The 21,690-nt window shown below is 40.1% G+C and overlaps 3 protein-coding genes across 5 annotated transcripts in view; 2 read left to right on the top strand and 1 right to left on the bottom strand.

The window, feature by feature from the left end:
* The first annotated feature begins 3,988 nt into the window (after positions 1-3,988).
* lyve1b (lymphatic vessel endothelial hyaluronic receptor 1b) lies at positions 3,989-11,004 on the top strand. 2 transcript variants are annotated; one of them, XM_062389026.1, is made up of 6 exons: positions 3,989-4,107; positions 4,717-4,882; positions 6,180-6,319; positions 6,664-7,008; positions 9,194-9,272; positions 9,543-11,004. In XM_062389026.1, exons 1-6 carry the CDS (start codon positions 4,023-4,025, stop codon positions 9,739-9,741), a joined length of 1,014 nt encoding a protein of 337 aa, XP_062245010.1. In that variant the 5' UTR covers positions 3,989-4,022; the 3' UTR covers positions 9,742-11,004. The 2 variants fall into 2 exon arrangements, with proteins under 2 accessions (XP_062245010.1, XP_062245009.1); XM_062389025.1 differs by having other exon boundaries at positions 6,661-7,008.
* A 319-nt stretch (positions 11,005-11,323) lies between these two features.
* rlig1 (RNA 5'-phosphate and 3'-OH ligase 1) lies at positions 11,324-20,953 on the top strand. The gene is made up of 7 exons (XM_062389427.1): positions 11,324-11,485; positions 15,020-15,137; positions 15,303-15,395; positions 15,481-15,597; positions 16,429-16,626; positions 19,305-19,474; positions 19,784-20,953. Exons 1-7 carry the CDS (start codon positions 11,396-11,398, stop codon positions 19,961-19,963), a joined length of 966 nt encoding a protein of 321 aa, XP_062245411.1. The 5' UTR covers positions 11,324-11,395; the 3' UTR covers positions 19,964-20,953.
* cep290 (centrosomal protein 290) overlaps positions 20,771-21,690 on the bottom strand; it is a 50,468-nt gene continuing 49,548 nt past the window's right edge. For both annotated transcript variants that reach the window (XM_062389425.1, XM_062389426.1), the window contains one exon: positions 20,771-21,555. In XM_062389425.1, coding sequence (XP_062245409.1) covers positions 21,311-21,555 — 245 coding nt within the window. In that variant the 3' untranslated portion in view covers positions 20,771-21,310. The remainder of the gene's footprint in view (positions 21,556-21,690) is intronic.

Raw genomic sequence — 21,690 nt, 5'->3', positions numbered from 1 at the left:
TGCTTTAGCCTAACCACATCTTTATTTCACATGGGATAATACAAATCAATTTGTAATGGTTGTTGTATGTAAGAATTGACTGATAATGTAAAGAGAAGCAGCAGATTGTATAATGCAAATGCTGGGTTGGACTTCAAATGGCACATATAATACTGATATTAAAGTTCCTTATTTTTATTTGCTCTAATGTTCAGTAAGCACACCATTCTCTGTCCACTGCTGCAGCTCCTCTTTTCAGCCTTTGTCTAAAACTTTTTTTAGTTCCCGTCTCTTTAAGCCCCTCCTCCTGCATAATCCCAGACTGCTCTGATTGGCCAGCTGGACCACTCTGTTGTGATTCGTTCCAGCATTTGTAGGAAAGGTTATTATGTGGTACACTATAACTGGACAAGCCTTATGCAAAGGTAAAGCACATTGATGTCACGTCCCTCCAGCAGGAGGCTGAGGGGCCATCAGGACCAAAACCTCCCGCCACAAGACTAGCTTCTTCCCGGCTGCAACTGGCCTTATCAATAAGGCCCAGGACCCCCACCTGTCTTTGACTCTTATCCTGCCCCCACGCCTCAATTCTGTGTTACATTAACTCACACTACAGTATATTGCTGATTGCACATCCTCATTCTCTCCTGTTTTGCATTTATATCTTGTATTTAGTTTTTTTGTTTTATGTATACTTATTTCTTTCTTGTTCTTATGCTGTGCTTATTGTGTTTTTGTAGTACTTATTGTGTTTTTATGTTTTATGTTCAATTTATGCACCTTTTTTAACAAAGAAAATTCCAGGTAGGTGTAAAACTACTTGGCAATAAATCCTTTCTGATTCTGATTCTGATTCTGATTCTGATATCCTGGAAGTATCGGTCAGAGTAATCAGTCAGGAGCTCCCTTTATCACAAACTCTGGCCTTTTTCATTTTGCAGAGATTCTACATACACTAAAACCTATATAACACAAAAGAGGAGAGAAAAACTCAAAGCATTATATGTCTCCTTGAAAGAATCCAAATGATCTTCTCACATACCAGTTAAGCTGGTGCACAGATTTTAAACCTGGAGCGAGGCATTCTGTTAAAGTATCTCTCAAGAGGTTGATAACAGTTAAGATGCCATGACGTGAACAATAACAACAGTATTCTTTGTTCAGTGCATGTGTATTTCTTTAAAACATTGTTACAATAAGGAGAAACAGGGCAAACATTTGGATAGAGAAAAGTCTTGAAAAAACTGTTTCAATTACAATCTGCTTTTGTCCCCAAAGCCAGCATTCTGCAATGATGTGGAGGGAAATCGCTGCACTTTCATTCCTCTATTATACTTTTCCCTCCCGTTGGGTGAGACGAGACTTGTACTCCTCTTGACCAGCGAACTCTGACCATTTAGCCTCTCCTCCATGCTCTCTCTCTCTTTAACAGCCTGACCCCAGTTATCCACGCTGGAGCCGGAAGCATGCAGGAAGCCCCATTGTTCACATGACATTTACTGAGTCAGGAAAGAGGGATTTAGTGAACTCCCTGACCTTCTGCACCACTGTATATCAAAACATCCTCGCTGTCAGCAAGTGATGATTAAGTGAAAATAAATCCTTCAGAGTGACAGGGAAGAGACCTCTATTTTCTCATAATATAGGTCTTCCTAATGCTGGGCTGCAGAGATCAGAAAGGCGTGCAGACATTTGAATGAAAAAGAGGCTTGTTGAATACCTAGAATGAAAATAATGTGAAATGTTAAGCACTTCAGTGAGCTAAGAATATTGAGGTTTGATCTTATTTCAGTGCTTATTTCATCTGATGAAAACTTCAAAGTCCATGTAATAAGACGTTTTAGAGCCCTTTTGTTAAAGCTCTGAGAATTGTCTACATCAATAAAACAAATGAGTTTTGTTAGAATTTGGTTTCCTGGGGCAGCTTCTCCTGTTCCTGTCTTTGTGCTAAGCTAAGCTAATTGATGGCTGGCTGTGACTTCAACTGATAGATATGAGAGTGTGGTTTCAATCTTCTCATCCAACCTTCTGCAAGAAAATTATTTTAGTTTTTGTGTCATTTATGTGAATGTTTACTTAACTGAATTAGAAATGAATAAGATTCCTAAGCTGGACTTTAAAACTGTTGCCCACTTTGCCTGTTTCATATCCCAGTTTCCTCATCCTGCCTGGTGAATGAGACTGAGAGCAGAAGACATAATATATGTGGTTTCACTTTGCCTGACTTTGCCACGGTCAGCTGTTTTTACACTTTGATGTAATGCCCTCTCTCATGTCTTTCCTCCACACATCTGGTGTATCTAAAGAGCCGACAATACTAGTTTTGTTCATCTTAGTTTAAAGGTTATATATACATTATTCACTGCCACTAGAGGTCAGACTAGAACCAGCATCAAATCACCACAACACTTTCTTATATCAAACGCACCTTCACGCTTCAGATGTGTCTGAAATAACCATGTCTGAGGAGAGTGGTGGTCCTGAGCCGTTTGAACCGCTGGCACGGGCAGTCACGTTCTCATCCGCTCAAAAACTCTGAAGGCAAGAAGCCCTCTGCTTCACGCAACAGTTCTGTTGCAGAAGAGTGTGTGGGACAGCCGGGGCAAAGGAGGCCTGTCTGAAGACATATGCCCTGCGCACACCTGACATGTGGTTTTGTGATCCAATGTCAGTACAGGTCTGAACGCACTCAGAGCAGATATAGACCCGATCACACCGGACAACATTTGGTCTGGGCCACGTGTCCACATTCTCTGCCTCTCTTTTGTTTTTCAAAAGAGAGGTTTTTCATTTCAGATATAAAAATACAATCTACATACATAAAAGCCCCATGCTGGGCCGCTGTGTTCATGATGTTTTCTGCTCTGACGTTACATAATTACTTAATAAACAGTGGAGTGACCTCATGCATGCACAAGCACACACATGCAGTATCACACCACTGTATCTTTACATAGAAAGCAGTTGATGGCTCAGTTCGACCGTATACAAATAACATTACATTCTGGGACATCAATTGTCTTTTTTGTTAAATAAGATGAATATCTACAGTATTTGATCATGCAGAGCACATACAACATGGAAGTATTTCCTTATTGTTCGAAACTCCAATGCCTTTGCTAATGTATTTTGTCCCCTTTATCGAATGTGAAAGCTGAGTCAGGGACAACATTATAATTATGTCAACCGTACCGCACTGGGTTTTGTGGGGCCTATAATAATGAACGAGTGGAAGCAATATCAACACAAGGGATTATAAGTGGATGTGCCCCACACAGTGTCAAAGTTCGAAGTCTGGTTCCCGAATGTGTCACTAATGCTGAACATGCAAACAGATCAAAGATGCTACGTCACTGCCATGTTGTTTCTGTTGGGTTCTTTGATGACACGCTGCATTGGTACAGTTTGAAACAAAGTGAAGAGGTCTGAACCTTTTTTTTCTTTTTACAACATGGGGCTGCAGAAACATTATATGAAAGAAATATATTAAATCACTGCAGCGTAATACAAGAGTAAGAAGTGATTATAGAGAAGAAGGGGGAAAGTGGTTATTTAAAAAAGAGACACTAAGAAGAAAAGACAGAAGCACAGGGACAGTGTGGAGGAAGTCGGCTTGCTGACAGGCCTTTCAGAGCAAACATACCTCTGCATGATGGATGCTGGCGAAACAGAAAAACCACAGAAAAAAACACCGGTTTTAAAAAGACTCATGAAACGCTCTGAGCATCTCTCTTGACACTTATAACAACGACTGTCTGAACTCAGTTGTTATTTAATGAGTTATAAGTATCATACTGAATATCTAGGATTGGATAATCAGAACAACATGGCTTGGATCAAACACAGCATGATATACTGTCAAGGTCTCCCCGATGTTGATGTAGGTGTTATCTCGATACAGGGCGTCAAGCAGATTTGACCTCCGCTTCCTGTTTCCTCTTCTCACCCACATCACATTTGTTCAAGGGCTTTTTGCCTGCCTTCGCATTATTTGGTTCTTCACCTTCGCTCCTTGCAGTTATACTTGTTTTTTAACACAAAACATGGCAAGACTTTGGATTTTGACTCAGTTATTACTGGTGTGTTTTGCAGCCTCTTTTCTTTTCTCTGAGTCCAATGTGATGAGAGGTAAGCTTTTTTTGGTTTTGACTAAACATTAGCATATTTATTTACTTGTGTATCTATTTATTTATTTGTGTATTTATTTATAATGCTGGGGTTCACATCACAATGAATGCTTGCATGTGTCACCTTTAAATGGGTATACTAGGACTGTGTTGTTGGATGAATTTTTGGTTCTAAACTTCTTTGCTCTTTGTTGTTTTTCATTCTTTGCTGTGTTTCATCCATTTCATCAATGTGAGTTCTAATGTTACAGACAAATAAAAAACATATATAAAAAAAATGTCAACCAACTGTAGCAGGAATTAAGCTTTTGCAGATGTTTACTTATACTTTGTTCCTATTTATTATTTATTACCCATACTGCTCTGTTTATATGACAGTATATAGTGATTTCACAGTGAGTTAACACTGACATTTAATACAAATTACATTAGGCTGCTTTTAAGAGCAGAGAAAGCTAATAACTTTGTATAACATGTGATGTTATCCAGAATTTATTCCAGAATTAAGTTTGTTCTTTGGACCAGAACATAACTGTATAGGACAAACTATGTATGACATGTTAATGGTGCTGCTTGCTTTTTGGGTTTGTGCATCTTCACATCATTTCAGCAGCTACTCACAGTCCCAGAGTTGCCGGGGTCTTCCTGCTCATCGAAGGAGGAACGTACACTTTGAACTTCACTTCTGCCAGAGCTGCCTGCTTGTTACTGAACGTAACCATAGCGACCAAAAACCAAATGGAGCGAGCGTTGCAGCGGGGACTGGAAATGTGCAAGTAGGCTGAAAACACATGGTGACTACTGCGCTGATGCAGCTGTGAACACCTGCTAAGAGACTGGCACTTGTGCATTGTTGACGTTTTTATTGTGGTCAAATATTCCATCACTTAACTATTGTTCAGTTATTCAAAACCATATTGAAGCAACTGCATTATGTCATATTAGTCAACAACACCAGCTGAAAAAATACAAACATCCGATAATCCATCATTTGTACCACTTATCCTTTTTATCCGTTTTACCCCCCAAACTGTCCCTGCTTGGACATTGCTTTGTATTGCTGAAGATGCCTGACTGGTTGAGTCCTGCAGTATTTTATATTAGTCGTTCAGTCTCTGCAATAATTTGTCAAATCTGTTTCCTGTCCAGCATTTTGGGTGTTTTGAACGTGCTTTGCAACTAGTGCTTGTACCTTTAGTTGCAGTGAAATCTGATAGGGTGAAGGAAAGATGGTTTTCTGGAGATGGATGATGTCTTAAGCGGAAATATTTATGCCATCATCAAATTTGACCTGTCCTTGCAAAAAAGGTGCATTATAAGCCTAAAAAGACTGGGTGGCTGGAAACCATTAAGCCATATGTGGTATTGAACCAACAATGTCAGTTATCTATACTGCTTACTTTTGAAGTTTATTGGGGATTAGCTGGAGCAATAGGCTGGAGCCAATCCCAGCTAAGACTGGGAGAGAAGTGGGGTAGAGTCAGGTCAACAGCACAACGCAGGGCCAAGACAATGCATAGCCTGCTAAATTAAACAAATCAAAACTAAATCAACAAAACAGATTTAAATCATAACAATATTCATAACAAACTCAAAGATCCCATTTCAAAACACAAAATCACAGCCAACAGCAGATTTTGAATTGGAGTTTATTATAATCTCCTCCATGTTTACTGTTGTTGTAGTGTTGTTCCATCTATATGTTGTTATCGTTGTGATAGAGTCCTGTTAATTGTTGCAACCTGGTGGACTGCGGTAGCTATCGACAAAAGCAGTTTGGCTGCAGTTAACAAGAATGACCCTAGCATGCCTGTCAGCTTTCATCAGTTCCATCATCATTTTGCAGTTTTCAGACTCAACCAAAGCTGCAAGTGACATCACCTGAGGCAATCCATCACATTTTTACAGCTCAACCTGAAGCCACAAAAATCTTTGCTCAACTATTCCATATATGCGGTTGTAGACACCTGTAAGACCTTGTCTATAGACGTGGCGCTCCACCTTAAAAATGCATTTAGTCACCTTACAAGTCTATTCATTGTGTTATCAACCCTTTATTCACTGTTTTAACAGATATGGCTGGATTGCAGAACAGATTGGAGCCATCCCACGGATTATATCTGACAATAACTGTGGACGGGGCAAAACTGGGTTGGTGCTGTGGTCGGCAAGTCCAGATAAAGCGTTTGGTGTTTTCTGCTTCAATGCCTCAGGTACGGTTTATTTTAACCTACATTATCAAAGGTTTTATGGAAGATTCATTTATTTATTAAACTTTGACGAAAGCTTCCATCTACTGTGTTATGTGAGCAAAATAGAAAACTCTGTAGCTGTGTCTATATTCAGGGTCGCATCCTTTCGGAGGCTGCATTTAAAGACTGATCATCACATTTGCGTTGCGAAATAGGTGGCACTGCCTGTTACATGATCATTCTACAGTCATGACAGTATGACTCTATGGCTCTTACTATTTGCTTCTTTTCTACAAATTATAATCTATAGGAATCTACAAAAACATTAAAGTTTTAACATAAACCTTTTATCCCACCACTAGCAGATTCAGAGGAAACTCAGAGTACGACAAAAGCCGTCCCCAGAACCTCCACATCTCCAACCATGCTGACTTCACTGACTCAAACCCCAACACCTACCACACCTACAGTTAAATCAACAACCAGGGCTCCATCTTCAAGAAAGCCCAAAACAACAAAATCCCCTGAGCAGACATCTGCTTCTGCTCTCCTGGTCAAGACAATCCCTTCTACTAGGATGTCCTCCACCTCCACTTCTCTCGATTCTTTCTCCACCCATATTCCCACATCTCTCTCTCACCTCATCAGCTCAAAACCAACAGTCCACACTGTTGCTCAGTCTGCCAGTTCTGCAAAAACTTCTCTCGGAGGTACGGCCATGTCTACTTTCATCTTTAGATTTTCATCTTTTGGTGCCTTTCAACAGATATACATTGCTATTCTAAACTCGATCTTATTCCTGGGGAGAAGAAAGCCTAATTATTATATATGATGAATTACCATTTGATTATTATACAGATATGTTAAGAAATACAAATGGTCTTAAAGGTTTCAGCAGTCATTGGTTCTATAGACTGTAATGGTAGGTAGTGGAACCACGGTGGTCAGCTGCAAAGTACTATGGTAACAGGCTGTACCACGCTGTATTGTTTAAAGAATGCTTATTAACTGACCACTCATGCCCCACATCATCAAACTCACTGAATATAATAGAGCGGAATAGAATTATTTCATGAAGGTGTTTACATGAGCAGGGGCGTTGTTAGGATCATGAGACATCGGGGGCTTAGCCCAGGGGCGAACATTGACTAAGGGGGGTAAAAATTTTGCACGTCAGTTAGTTAAATCCATCAATCTGGTGCAGTAGAATAGTTAAAATAAAAATGTCAGTCCTCAAATGCCTGCTTATTGGATGCAGACCATTGGGTGTGGGTGTGTACATATACAGGGTACAGGCTGTGCCAACTATTCTCCCCTTATTGTGATAAACCGTGTTTAAAAAAAAATATATATTGGCAGCTTTATCGAACAGTTTGTCTTTAATAAACATCCAAGAGACAAAAGGTACATTGGAATAGAAAATTAAATGCAGTCTACATATTTGTGTTATCTCGTATATGCCTATGAAAAACAATGAATCAATTAACTGATTGGCTCTCAAAGTCCTGCCTGACACTCAACATCAGTAAAACAGCATGCATGTACTTTTAAAATAGAACTTCTAACCCTAACCCTAGCCAGGGGAGAAACTGGAGCAATTCATCTAAATTTTCTAAAACATACATGACTGCTTTGGAAAAACGTTTGCTTTATAATCAGCGAATGTTATCGCGGGGCTATAATTAAAAAAAAAAAAAAAACAAAAAAAACAAATTGATGCGAAATTGATCCGGGGCTATTCATAAAACATCCGGGGCTAAAGCCCCGGACGCCCAGGGCTAACGACGCCCCTGTACATGAGCATCAGCATTCTGGTTTTGTTTTGAGCATGTAAACGTTTCAGGAACCTGGATATCCCACCTGGAGTATTCTCTGGATACTTCATCCAGGTTTTGTGAAAGAAGCACGAGTAAGAAGCTAGGAGAATAATCACAAACCTGGGTACTGTTACCAAAGAAAATTAATAGCAAGTGTCATTCAAGTTCCATTGAAACACTAAGAATAATCCAAATTGTCAGGCGTGTTAGTTTATCCTAAATAAGAGATGAGCCGGACTGGTCCAATTCAAGTATTTATTTAGATGCAATGAAAGTTGAACAACATAGCTATGGACAATTATCACAGCCTAGGCTAAATAAGTTAGCAATAGTTAGTTAATAATGGCCCTGAACAGAAGGGGTATGATATAATTATAACAGTTGAATTAATGTGATTGGTTATAAATGATTTGAGGGGTGTCACCGCAAATCAATTTGGTTCTCCCTTATTGGTCCACAGCTGTAGTCCCCCGCCTCTTGTCAACTAATCCAGGAAGTGACAAGAAGCCATCTCCATCACGCTCCTACTCTACGCTGCCGGTTGCTAGACAACTCTCCCTCTCCTGATAGTTCGATGTTGTTTCATAAACTAGCCTTGAGTAGAGAATGTTATGTGTTCTGCTCCCTCGGCTGCACTTACTGTCCCCAAAACAAATTCAGTCTGAACTTGGGAAATCTGCGCGAAACTCTAGGTGATGTGGAATGAGTCCGAGGGAAATACGCCTTAATATGTAGACGTTAGAAATGCGATCAGGTTTAAAGTACAGTATATTGAATGTCACAAATTCACAGTCTTAACAACAGGCAGCAGCTCTTAGCAAACCTTTTATCAAGGCAGGTGACTAAACACCCATGTGACACACAGGCTCAAAACCATAATGCTAATGGACATGTAAATGCATTTACTGTAGTGTGTAAACAGCAGATTCTGGGGTATGAATAAACACACATCGTGTCCCAAATGAGATCAAGGATATGTCTCCTGCATGTTAACACCGCTTATTTCTTCCGCTTGGACTTGAATCTGTGAATTTCACTACATGATACAAATAATACAGAGTTTCTGTTTATTTTCCAGTTGTGTCAACAGCCCTCATCATACTTGCCGTCATTCTCTTACTTCTGGCAGCAGCAGGTGCTACGTGGTACTACAAACTGTGAGTCAATGATGTAGCAGACAATACGCTTCTTTAGTTTGGGTTATAGAAGAATAAATGTGGATCCAACCTGGAGAGAAAGTGTTTGAAGTCACCTCTATCTTTAATTCTCATTAGGTCTGTTTTCTTTGCACACGTAAAACCAAGCTTTTATCACAAACTTTGTTGAAGGACGTAGATGTTACAGCCTCATTAAGGTTCCTACTGAATTTGATGAACTTTCAGTGCTCACATTCAGTCATATTTCTAATATGATTATCTATTTCAAAGGAACCCATCTTGTTGTCCAGGGCAGCAGAAAGATGACATAGAGACAGAGATGTGGAAGCATACAGACAGTGAATTGGACCTGCGGAGTCAACATGGAGCAGAGGATGATGATGGATATGAAGAACCAGACAGGAAGTACTCCAGTGATATCACGCTGTGTGTGAATCCAGACATCAAAAATCAAATGCATGGGCAATAATACCCAAATGTTTAAAAAAAGTTTTATACAGACTCGAAGATGGTTTATTTCCTAAAGGGTTTGATGGTTTTTTTGACTTTTCAATGTGATTGTAAATATTGTACATCTTATAAGAGCTTTTTCGTCTAAACTTACTTTTACTTAGATTGGTGAGATGCAGTAACTCAGATCGACTTAGTTTTTTTTTTTATCAAACGGTGCATTTTTTTCCATTAGAAATCAAGAGTGGCCACAGGTCAGCCATCACATTCCTAAAAAATGTGCAGGTTTGGTTTGCAGGTGAAACTGCATAGATGCAATTACGGCAAGAACACAATTAGCAGTAATAAAAGACATTAAAGAAGTACTTATATGTTTTAATAGTTTAATTACCCCAGAAAGAGGCGTGCATATGGAATTATATATTGGTATATAGCAGATGAAATTACAAGTTATGACAGATACGGACATAACCAAGAATAAATATTTGGAGAAACAGGATTGCAGTGCCTCCATCCGTTGGACACAGGGGCTTATTGAATGTTTTGATGATATAAAAATGATATGACCCATATGCTATGGCCTTCACTGTCACCACATCCAAACCCATGGAGAACTTTCCACCCGATGTGTTAGATAGTGCCCTGCACCACCATCATCAGGACAGTAATTGAGGAAATGTGTTTCATCTCACCAATGGAGTTCAGAGTTTTTTGGAGAGATTCCAGTTGCAGTGAAGCTGCTCTGGCAGTGTGTGTAGAATCAAACACCTACTTATACAAGTTATGTAGGCTTTTATTTCATTTGTCCCTTATGATCCATATGTATTGTGGAAACTTGAAGTGTCTAGTGCACACACTTGCAGAAAGGATATTATCAGTGATGTATGGTATCTGCACATTTACAGTGAACATTATTTTGTAGAGTCTGGGGTTTTAATGGAGGGAAAAAAGTCATCTATTTCTGTAATACCTCAACCAAAGCAGGTTTTGTTTTCACCTCTTTCCATTGTTTTCTTGGGTGGTTTATAAACAGGATTACGCAAACAGCTATTGGACAGATTATCCTAAATATGGTGGGAGGATGTGGTATGTATGGGTCAGGGAAGAACCCATTACATTTTGGTATGGACCCAAGGATTTTGGACAAAGAGTACATCTTTCAACATTTTCTTTATGCTCTCAGAGAGTTATTAATGGATGTTGATTGATAAAATCTGTTATGATCAGGAGATTAATGTTCAAGTGTGTGTGCAAGATCCAAATAAAATCTGGATCTAGTGAATTTAAATATGGAGGAGTAATTTATGATTGTTTCATTATTATTAATTGATTGTTGAAACTTTTTACTGTTTAGTCTAAACAGTAAAACATGTTCATGCTTATGTAGGGTTCATTCTCAATATGTTTTGAAACTATACACATATTTAACAGATCATCTATTAATCATACAATAATATATATATATATATTTATATTTACAGTATATATAAAATATTCGAATCAGACTTAACTTGAGTTGTGAAAATTATCCCACCGCACGGTGGCGTGAACGAGTCGTTCACTTTTGACAAAGCGACATTAAAACGAGAAGAAGAAACAGAACACGTGACCAGATGTGGTCCATGATGCTGAAGCGTCGTTAGGAGCTGATGTTTTCTCATCGATAACGAAAGATGCGGCGCCTGGGCTCCGTGCAGCAGAAGATACCGTGTGTGTTTGTGACGGAGGTGAAGGAAGAACCTTCCAGAAAACGTGAGAGTCAGGTGAGTTCTGCTGGCCGCCATTTATTTACCAGCACTGACACTAACCCGTCTGCAGCTGGTCACTAAACACTCAATAAGTCTGAGAGCAGCTACTGTCGCTCCCCTCACTCCGCCATGAGAACAGGAAGTCAGCTGCTCAGGGGCCGCATCCTTCAGATGACCCCGACACTGAGGCTGAACCGAGATAAGGTGATGTGTGTAGAGATGAACTTGAGTGTTTCGGTGTTGATCCACCGACCTGATCCGCCGACGGCTGGAGGAAGAAAACACAGACGTCAAGTCGGACACGTCAGTGAGACAAGAACAACGACAGATCTCGTTGCTGATGAAACGGATGTTTGGGAAATCCTAAGTTGAATGAGAACTTTCTTTCAGCTGAACATGTAATTAAACTATAGTGTAAAGTGGCCATGGGTTAATACACAGGATATGAAATCATTACATCCTCTTAGGAGAGAAATAAACAGAGATAACGTTTTTCTTCCGTATTATCATCTCATTAGAAACGTTAAATAAGGCACACATAAAATACCATAACAGAAACCAATAGATACAATGCCAGTGGCTATATAGCTTCACACAAACCTATATATGTATGTTTTACTTTTAAAAACTTACATTTATGGATACACGAAGCAGAAAACACATCTGAATTCTTAGAATAAGAATGTCATGTGCGTCAGTGAAGCTTTTAGCTGATCGGAGCAGAGTCCCTAAGGTGCTGCAGCTGGAACATCTGCACAGTCTGTCTGCAGCTGCTTCGCTCCCGCTGTGTTTTAGGTCACGTGGCATTTTTGCAGCTCTGGTTGAAGTTGGACTCAAATTCTAACCAGCATGCATTGTGGTAGGACCATCAAGCATCACGTGAAGTAAGTGCTTTATCCGGTCGAACGTACCTATGGTCTCGTCTTCTTACCGCGTTACCTGCTTGTCCCGCTTGTGAAGGATTATTTGACCATCCTCACATATAACATCTGTACAGCACCATTATGAGAATAGAGCCTGTCTCACTCACATGTGCTCCTTTCTCTCCAAGTCAGGTTACAGACAAAGGGCCAACTAGCAGTACATTGTCTACGCTCAGGGACTTTATTATCTAATTTAGAGGCCCCCAGACAGAGAGGCAGAGGGTGAGGAAGATGTACTGGCAGGCTGTGGGAGACATCCTCAGACTTTGGGTCGACAATTGCTCATGCTACTCTACTAGATGTGGTTGATTAAAAACATTGATGTTTGTTTTTTTACGTTCACCCTGAGCTGTTCGCTTGAGCACTAACATTTAAAATTCAATTTTTCGGGTTTTCTTGTCTTCATCTCTGGTAAGTGGGAGGACGTGGACCAAATAGATATAAACAAATGCTGTGTTGTGCCAGTGTGAAAGGCAAATGTCTGAAATGACTTTACTGGGTCCTACAAATAAAGGCAAATATGCCCCCCAAAATATCTAAAACAATAAACCACTATACTTTGACTAGTCAAATCTAGACAAAATTATCCCAGAAAGACTTAAAGGAATAGTTCACCCAGAAATTAAAATTCACTCATCTACTCACCAATATGGCAATTGAGGGGTGGGTGAAGGGTTTGAATCCACAAAAGGGTGGCTGTGGCTGAGGGGTAGAGTGGTCGTCCTCCAACCTGAAGATCGGCGGTTCGATCTGACCCATCTGCATGCCGAAGTGTCCTTGGGCAAGATGCTGAACAACGAATGGCCCCCCATAGAACATCAAAGTGCTGCGAATAGATGCAATGTATGAATGTGTGTGTGAATGGGTGAATGTAAAGCTGTCCTGTAAAGCGCTTTGAGTGGTCATCAAGACTAGAAAAGCTCTTTATAAATACAAAACCATTTACTAATCACTCAAGGGGTTTTAGGGGTAAACTGTTGCAGCAGAATCCAATACAAATGAAGAAATTAGTGACCAAAGCTTCAGACGACACAAAACAACAGAAAAACTGTCTGAACTGTTTTTTTTTTATGTTTTAGACGCAAAGTGGTGAGTAGATAATGTGTGAATTTAAGTTGATGGGTGAATTATTTCTTTAAGAGGATTTTAAACAGTTTTAGAATTGTGAAGCAATTTGTTTGTTTGTGAACATGCAATTCATTACAGCCTTTTCACATCTAGACCACATTGCATCAGGTCTAGATCAAATAACCCTTGACGTAGAGTGGTCAAATCTGGACTAGATTACCCGAAAGAGGCAACAGCGTCTTTAAAACTATTTCAGATTTGTAAAACCGTTGTTGCATATCTGTGTAAATGCTAAACAGTTAACAGCATTTTCGTAATGAGAACCCATCAGACCAGGTCCAGATGAAAATCCACAACACTTAAGCATGTCATATCTGGACAAGATTATCCCTGGAAGGCAAAATATTCCTCTAAAACAGTGTCAGATTTGTGAAAGCTAACTTCTATTTATGAAAACAAAGAGATATCTCGGGTCTTTATTGTTTTAACACCTAGACCACATCAGTTCAGATCAAAACTGTTATACTTGTCAAATCTGGACCACATTATTTCGTCCCTCTTTGCTATGAGCTTCTTGTCCCTCTCCAATTAAACTTTTGATCAGCTGATGAACAGCCTACTTCAGTTAAATTGTTGTTTTTAATAAATTGCCGGCTCACAACTTTTGGTCTCTTGTTCCCATTTCTTCTTTTTGCATTTTGAAACTCTACTTAGAACCTTCCTTAGATTCAACAGTGCAAAATGCAAATTAATGCAATTTTTTAACTGGTCTTAAGATTTTGATCAGGAGTGTATTTACCTACTTGCATCTGTGCCATGTGGAGGAACACAAAGCTTTGTCTTAACTGATTTGTGACTAAATAAACGATGGAGCACAGAAGACTCTGGTTCATACCAAACAGTCCTAATCTCAAACAGAATATTCTTCAGTCATTCTTTAACACACAGTATAACAATGGAGACGTCTGACTTTAAAAAATGCAGTTTGCTCCTGCAGTAAAACCATCCACAGACTAAACAGCAGCCAGAACTCTAAACAGGTCGTTTGGGCAAACGACTAATTCTGCTCTCTGGTCTTACGGTGAATTTTCCTTCTCGGAATAATAAAATTTTCCCACTCACACAATTTCCGGATTCACACAGCTTTAGGCTTAATAACTTATTGATCTCCTCATTAGCTCTGAGTCCATTTTTGTCCGATTTCTGCCCCCCTGTGTGTGCACACGTTTCCATGAAGACATCATTCAGAAACCTGTCTGTAGTAAATGGGGTCAGTCATTAGAAAGAAAATGTAATATGATCAATGTTTTGGCAAAAAGTGCATAATGACGAACCAATAATGAATGGAATTTGTTTTGGTTTCATAACATGTTAATAGGATGGGACTGATATCAATAATCTTCCTGGCTCTGTGAAGCTTGTGGATGATTCATTTAATTTCTAACTGCTCTCTTGGTCTTGTAAGTGAGTAAAGGTGTTTCCTAGAAGCTGAAACTTTGTCTTGCAGTTGTCTGTCCAACGTATAATGGTTAAACACTGTCTTTCTTTTTGTCTGCAGCAATTTCGGGTAGTTGCTACTGAACAAGTGAACCCCGTTGCTCTGGAGGCTGACATTGATTGTGCACTTGCCACAGAAAAACTGGACGGTACCTGCTGCTATGTTACACTCTACAAAGGTGAGTGTTACTGTTTTCGATGACAAGTCTGTCATGTTTTGATTCTGTTTTAAGATGGATACTCGTTGATTTTAACAGTAAAACAAAGAGCTGTCATTGTTCTTCAAACCTGATCGATAAAGGTGACTTCTGATGTCATGAAGTAAATGTCTTTTGTTTCTGTAGGGCAGCCTTACCTCTGGGCTCGACTGGACAGGAAACCCAACAAACAAGCAGAGAAGAGATTCAAGAAGAACCAGCACTCTCACACCGCCAAAGGTTTCTGGACGATATGTCTTCTTTTTTACATTACACGCCACCATTTTTTGCAGGGGGGTTTAGACTGGTTCTGTCTCTTTTTCAGGTTTCACGTGGAACGTAGAGGAGGATTTTAGGATGGTGCCAGAGACGTGGATCCCAGCTCACCGGGTCAAACATCACAACGGCTATCCAGTGCCTGATGACCTCGGACACATTCCAGGTTATTGACAAATTCTATTGTTACCTATAAGGATTGTTGTCAAAAACCTAGCAGTAGTGCAAGGAATCAAAGCTTTAAAACTAATATAAAGTAAAAGTATGACACTGTGACAGCTCCCTGGAGCTCAGGGCACTATATGTGGTTCCAGAAAGTGAATGTTTGCTTGTATGTGGCTCACATTTCTCGAGAACCGTTCATCTTATCAGCTTCACACTTGTTTTGCGTATTGTTAAGGGCTCAATGAACTACAATGTTGATTGTGGTGGGATCTGGGCACATTATGTGTTAAATATGAATAAACTTTGACTAAATAGGTGACCAGCATTCTATAGCAGTGCCGGCTGGGACTCATCAATGTAAGTGACGATGTTGATCATGAGAAAAACACTTTCACAACTGCAACTGATTCTTCAGTTCAGGGTTCTACGAACTGATTTGAGCTTCACCGAACTTTGAATAAACGGGTGAGCAGCTCAGTGCGCAGCAGCGGGGCTTCATGGCTCTGCAGCAGGTCTTTGCGTGCCGCAGCTCAACTTCAGTGTCTGAAAGAACAGGCCAAGCATGTTTGATTTAAACCCGGACAGGTTTACATCAGGCACTGCACTAGTATCCTAGAAAAGGAAAAAAACTCTATCTCTACTGGTCATTCCTGCTGACTTAGAGACCAGGTCTTAAAATGTAGGAATAATATTGTCCTGTCCTTATTCCTCTTGCTAAGACACAATTTTACTGAGCAGCTGTATTAAAACCAGCCTGTTACAATTTCTCACATGGAAATGATCATCATCATGGTGTAAAGGCAACACCGATTTTGCTCTTGTGAATTTTCAGGCTGGGTACCAGTGGAGAAGGACAACAAGCAGTACTGTTGGCACTCGTCTGTGCTGGATTATGAAGTCGGGGTGGCTCTTGTTCTCAGGCCCAAGGCTAACGACGAAGATATGTTAGAAATTGTAGAAGTCCTGCTGGCTGACCTCATGGAACAAACCCTGGAACTCATTGGAACCAACGTGAATGGGAACCCTTATGGTAATGTGATATATCCTTCCACAGGAATCTACGTCATTGTGTAGACAGCTTGTTCTTTCAAAACAGCCTGAGCTGTTTGATGTCAAATGTTTTATGCTTGCTTTAATAAGTCCAGTCACAGTTTTAATGCAAAGCGACGTCTCTATTCAGCTCCTCATGAAATGAAAAACACATTTTTCACCTTTTTAAATCGTATAGCTCTGTTTTAATTGTGACAAATAAGCCACAGTTGGGTCAGAGAAACATTATCATTATTTTTACTAGTGCTGCACGATATATTGAAAATCTGTCGTCCTCACATTAACAACGTGCGCAATAGACATATCGCAAACGACGGCAACAACTGCGATGAATAGTGTTTAATCTGCCACACATTCACACTTTGCATGTCAATAATATTTGTCCTGCTGCCCTAGATGTTAAATTAAAGAAATTCAGATCGATGGGTTTTTCTGTCAATGATTAATTGTTGGAAGCAGAGAATAAGAAGAGAATAGAGAGAAAGAAGAGAATTTAAAAACAGATTTGACAGAGCGGGGCGGCCCCCCGTCAAATCTAGCTCAAGACTAAATTCTACGACATCACGTTTGCTTGAGTAAAATTCATCACTATGAGCAGTTGATTATATAAAATAATACAGTTTAAACGTTGATTTGTTTGTCGCCACATTATCATCACTGATCATTGAGGCATTTTTTTTACCATCCTATCACTTTACTCTGTATGCCCCTATATATTATGTATATAGTGTATATTAGATCTGTACACCATTAAGAGAAGATTACCTGTCTAATCCCACAGTCTAACTCCCTCATCCTTCTAAGCAGTACCAAAATTCAGATTATAGATAAAGTACCAACCAACAGTACATTGTAGTGTCTATGCTTAGGGACTGTCATATCTAATTCAGATGTGCCAGACAGAGAGGCACCAACTTCAACTCACTAAATTTCACCAGTGGCAAGACGTAAGGGAACAATGTGATTTAGTTATGCATACTTTAGGCTAAACTATGCAAACACCTACATTTAACATAGAGTGACAGCAATTCTAGCCATGGGTTTGCTGTTAGAATGGGGAATGCAAGTAGAGGAAGACATACTGGAATGCTGTGGGAGTAATCTTCAGAATTGGGGGTGACAATTCCTCATGTTGCTCATGTAGCAATTGTATGTTGTTTCACTTTCTGGTCTCCTTGATGCGTTAAATCTACATTATATCCTTCTGCAGAAGACATCAGCTCCTGCCGGAGTTCTCCTTTCACCAGCTTCCAGAAAACTTCCATAACATTCATCACATAATGATCGATTATTAACGAGTAAAGTCTTTATTCAGAGCAGCGCATTCGTCAGCCGCTCGCTCACTCCTTTCCTCTCTCTCTTATACCCCACCCACTCACACATATGTGATCAGATATATGTGTACACTCAGTCTGAGTAAAAACAACAGACTTTATAACTTAGTAAATTAATGAAGAGCCAGAGGAGATGGTGGCGCGCTTGGTTTGGTTTGACGCACAGCGCGAATGACTGAGAAACTAGAAAGGATGTTTATTACTGACAGAGCTGCAAACAATGTGAAAGAAAAATTCACGGTCAAAACATGTGTGAAAAATCCCACATGAACACTGTAAGTGGACTTAGTGGAGCTGTGCATGGTTCCCTGGTGCCCGCCCAATACTTGGTGCAGCTGTCCGTGGTCTCTGTGTCACTGGCCATGGACGGTTTGTGTTTATTTAACCCACAAATCATATGGTCATCGCAACTTTAAAACGTTATCGCATATCACATGTTTTCCTAATATCTTTCAGCCCTAATTTTTGTTTGATGATTGACTCCTCCTGCACTCAGAGACGTTCTTCAGGATGCCTTTTTCATCTCCCTCCCTTTGACTATAAACTCTACCAGTTACGAACCAGCGTAGAGAGACCTTTACTTTGTGATTCATGTGTTATGTTCACTGGCGTAGGTCAGGGCAAGAAGTCCTCGATGATGGAGAGCAGGCTGTTGCCATGACTTTGCCTGTTGACCTTCAAATTACTACCAACTCTGCCGCTCGGCCGTGACGCACATCCAGCGCTGTTGATTACTGTAAATGCCAAATAATATCTGTTGTCTCAATAGCTTTGGGTTTTGACCAGGCATCAAACATCACATATCTCCACAAGGTTGACAGAGAGTGATGTGTGACAGAGAAAATTCTGTGAATGGGTGAATAGCAGACACTGAAGTGCTTTGAATGGTCATCAAGACTAGAAAAGAGCTGTTTAATTCCAGACCATTCACTGTTTTGTCTCTGCAACCACAAATGATGTTTGTGACTATTGCATATTGAGTCGTGGTCACAGGAGACACGTTCAGAATTTGTGAACAAACCAACTTAGAGCTGAGCATTTGTCCAGGGATGTAAATAACAGGTCTGTGACATCACAGACAGATGTGAAATAGGTTCACAAACTGGACATTGTGTATTTGATAAAACTAGAGTCTGAGTTTTACCCGTCATAACTGGAACAATTTCAATGACATTGATACTTTTCAAAAAATATATTTTAGGAAAAAAACATTAAAAGTAGTTGGATATGAGTGTCTACTAAATGATATAAAGTTGAATGTTTATCTAAGGTGTGAGGATATTTGTATGTGTGAAACTGAAGTTGGGTTTTTCTATCCTGACAGGACTGGGGAGTAAAAAGCAGCCCGTCCACTTCCTGGTGTCACACGGGAGTGTTAAATTCAGAACGCCTCCACCGGTGGACTTCCAGCAGCTGCTCACCTGGTTCCACGAGTGTCCGGAGAGCCGAGTTGAGGGCATCGTGTGGCACTGCAGCGACGGCACTCTCCTTAAGGTGGAATGAGGCTCAGGAATTTCACATTGAGTGTGAATAGTTTGGAGGAAAATGAAAGTGGACTTACTTATGTGATGATGCAGATGTGGAATTTTTAATGCAGTTTATTTTTAGACTTCCCACACATGAATCAACACATTAACTGTAGTTAACTGGATCTACTAGCTGTCAAGGATGTAGAGGATTATTAGTTTGCTGAAAGATGAGTGTGAAAAGATATAATAATTGTACAAAAGTTGTCAACTGAAGGCAGACTGTATCGTTAAATGTAGGCATGCAGGTGTTGAGCTTTTCTTTGGTTGTTGGTAGGTTCATCGTCATCACCTGGGACTGAGGTGGCCAGACGGGGAGTCGTGCTTTGGGAACAGGCCGGTGGGAGTTCACATGGACGGGACAGTGGAGGACAACAGGAGAGACTTGTTTGCCTCTTTCTCTGCCCTGAATGGATGCAGCTTCAGCCGACTTCAGGACGTCCACTTTGACCCATGAACCCTCAGGCTGAGATGATGAAATGTTCCCTCTCCTAAAGCTGCTGTGATCCTGTTAGGATTTATCAGCTTGCCGATCGCTGCCTGATAGTTTGACCTGTAGGTAGCGATCAGTAATTTAACATGAACTATTTTAGGTTATTTTCACGTGAGAACCGTGAGGTACACCATGGCTGAACAAGGCTTATTTTGTGTCAGGGCCCAGCCACACATATGTAAATACTTCACAGGTGAACCTTCGCCTTCCGTTCACTCGGTTTGAGCGAGTGTGGGGGGGGGGAGATATAAGATAAGCTGCCTGTGTCGAGGCAACAGCAACATTCCTGCGCATCGAGTTCAAAATGGGTGAACTTTGACCTGCGATATTCCATTCACATTTGCATGTGTGTGACCCGGGCCTCAACCAAAATTAGCTGACAGTGTTAATCTACGTTTCCATAGAGGCCAGGCTCACTGACACGAACATGGAGTTAGATCAAACCTGTAGCGCCAAACAGGAACAGTATCTCTTCATGGATCACTACGTTTGATCATTTCTGCTCAGTGCTGCAAATACATATACTTTTTTTCAATCATCTCAGAGCACAGCTCGAATTGACTTTCAACTGGCTTGGAACTTTTTAATCCTGCATAAGCATTTTTGTGTGAATATGCTTCCAGTATATATAAAAGAAATTATAAAAAAAAGACTGACAAACTGATCATTTTTAGCTAGAAGCTTAAATGTTCCATCTATATACAATCAATTATTTGTCAAGGTTCAATTTCAATGCTAAGTGAAGATCATCTGAGCATTTAAACAATCTGATAAGTATCAAAACTGCTTTATTCACAAAGGACATTTACATTGAAGTTCAATATGTCAGAACTGTACAGTATACAAATCTAATAAATATGCTACTACACCAGCCAGAGAACTAGTACAATAACATAGAAGGCTGCCTAATGGAAGAGGGTGGGGGAGCTGTGTCATATTAAAGGTCAAACTTAATGATTTGGTTCCTACTCAATCATTCAAACACATTTCACTCAGGACCATATTAAAGAAAGATGAAAATTCCCTCACAATCCACTCACCACTATGCCGATGGAGGGGAGACCGAAGTGTTTGAGTCTGTTTACCCCCCCAAGACTCCCAAAGTGTTATGTGGCATCAATCACTTCACCCATATACTTCATGGCATTGTGGTGAGTAGATAATGATTTAATTTTTATTTTTGGGGTGAAATATCCCTTTAAGGTTCAGCTCAGATCTAAACTGAAAATAATATAAGCGCTAAAGTTAAAGATAAATTCAAAGATGAATTCTAACAGTGTTAAGTCCACTGAATGGCTCAGTAACCTAGTGTCAACTGATGGAAACACTGGGCATTTCAACTTTTACACCAAACCGGTCACACACTTTCCTCAGCTGCTCCTCCAGCACAATGTTCTTCTTCACCTCCACATTGTAGTTATATTTCAAGTCCTCAATCTCCTCAAAAAACGTCGGGTCAAAGTTCTCCAGTTCTTTCTGCAACTTGTTGACCTCATCTTGAAGTTTTTTTTTCTCCATCTCTGCTGCCTGCAGACGACTTCTGAGCATCCCGAGCTCTACGAACACAAGTAAAGAGGCAGCGGTGGTGACTCATGTTCATCTGGACTGCTCACATCACATAGATTCAGATGTTTGATTAGCTAATGATTAAACTTAGACCAGATTACTTGAACGCTCCAAATGAAGCCAAC

This window comes from Platichthys flesus, chromosome 6 (assembly GCF_949316205.1).
Source record: "Platichthys flesus chromosome 6, fPlaFle2.1, whole genome shotgun sequence".
NCBI classification, from domain to species: Eukaryota; Metazoa; Chordata; class Actinopteri; order Pleuronectiformes; family Pleuronectidae; genus Platichthys; species Platichthys flesus.
The sequence above is the reverse complement of the archived record's forward strand: the minus strand, read 5'-3'. Positions and strand labels throughout refer to the sequence as shown.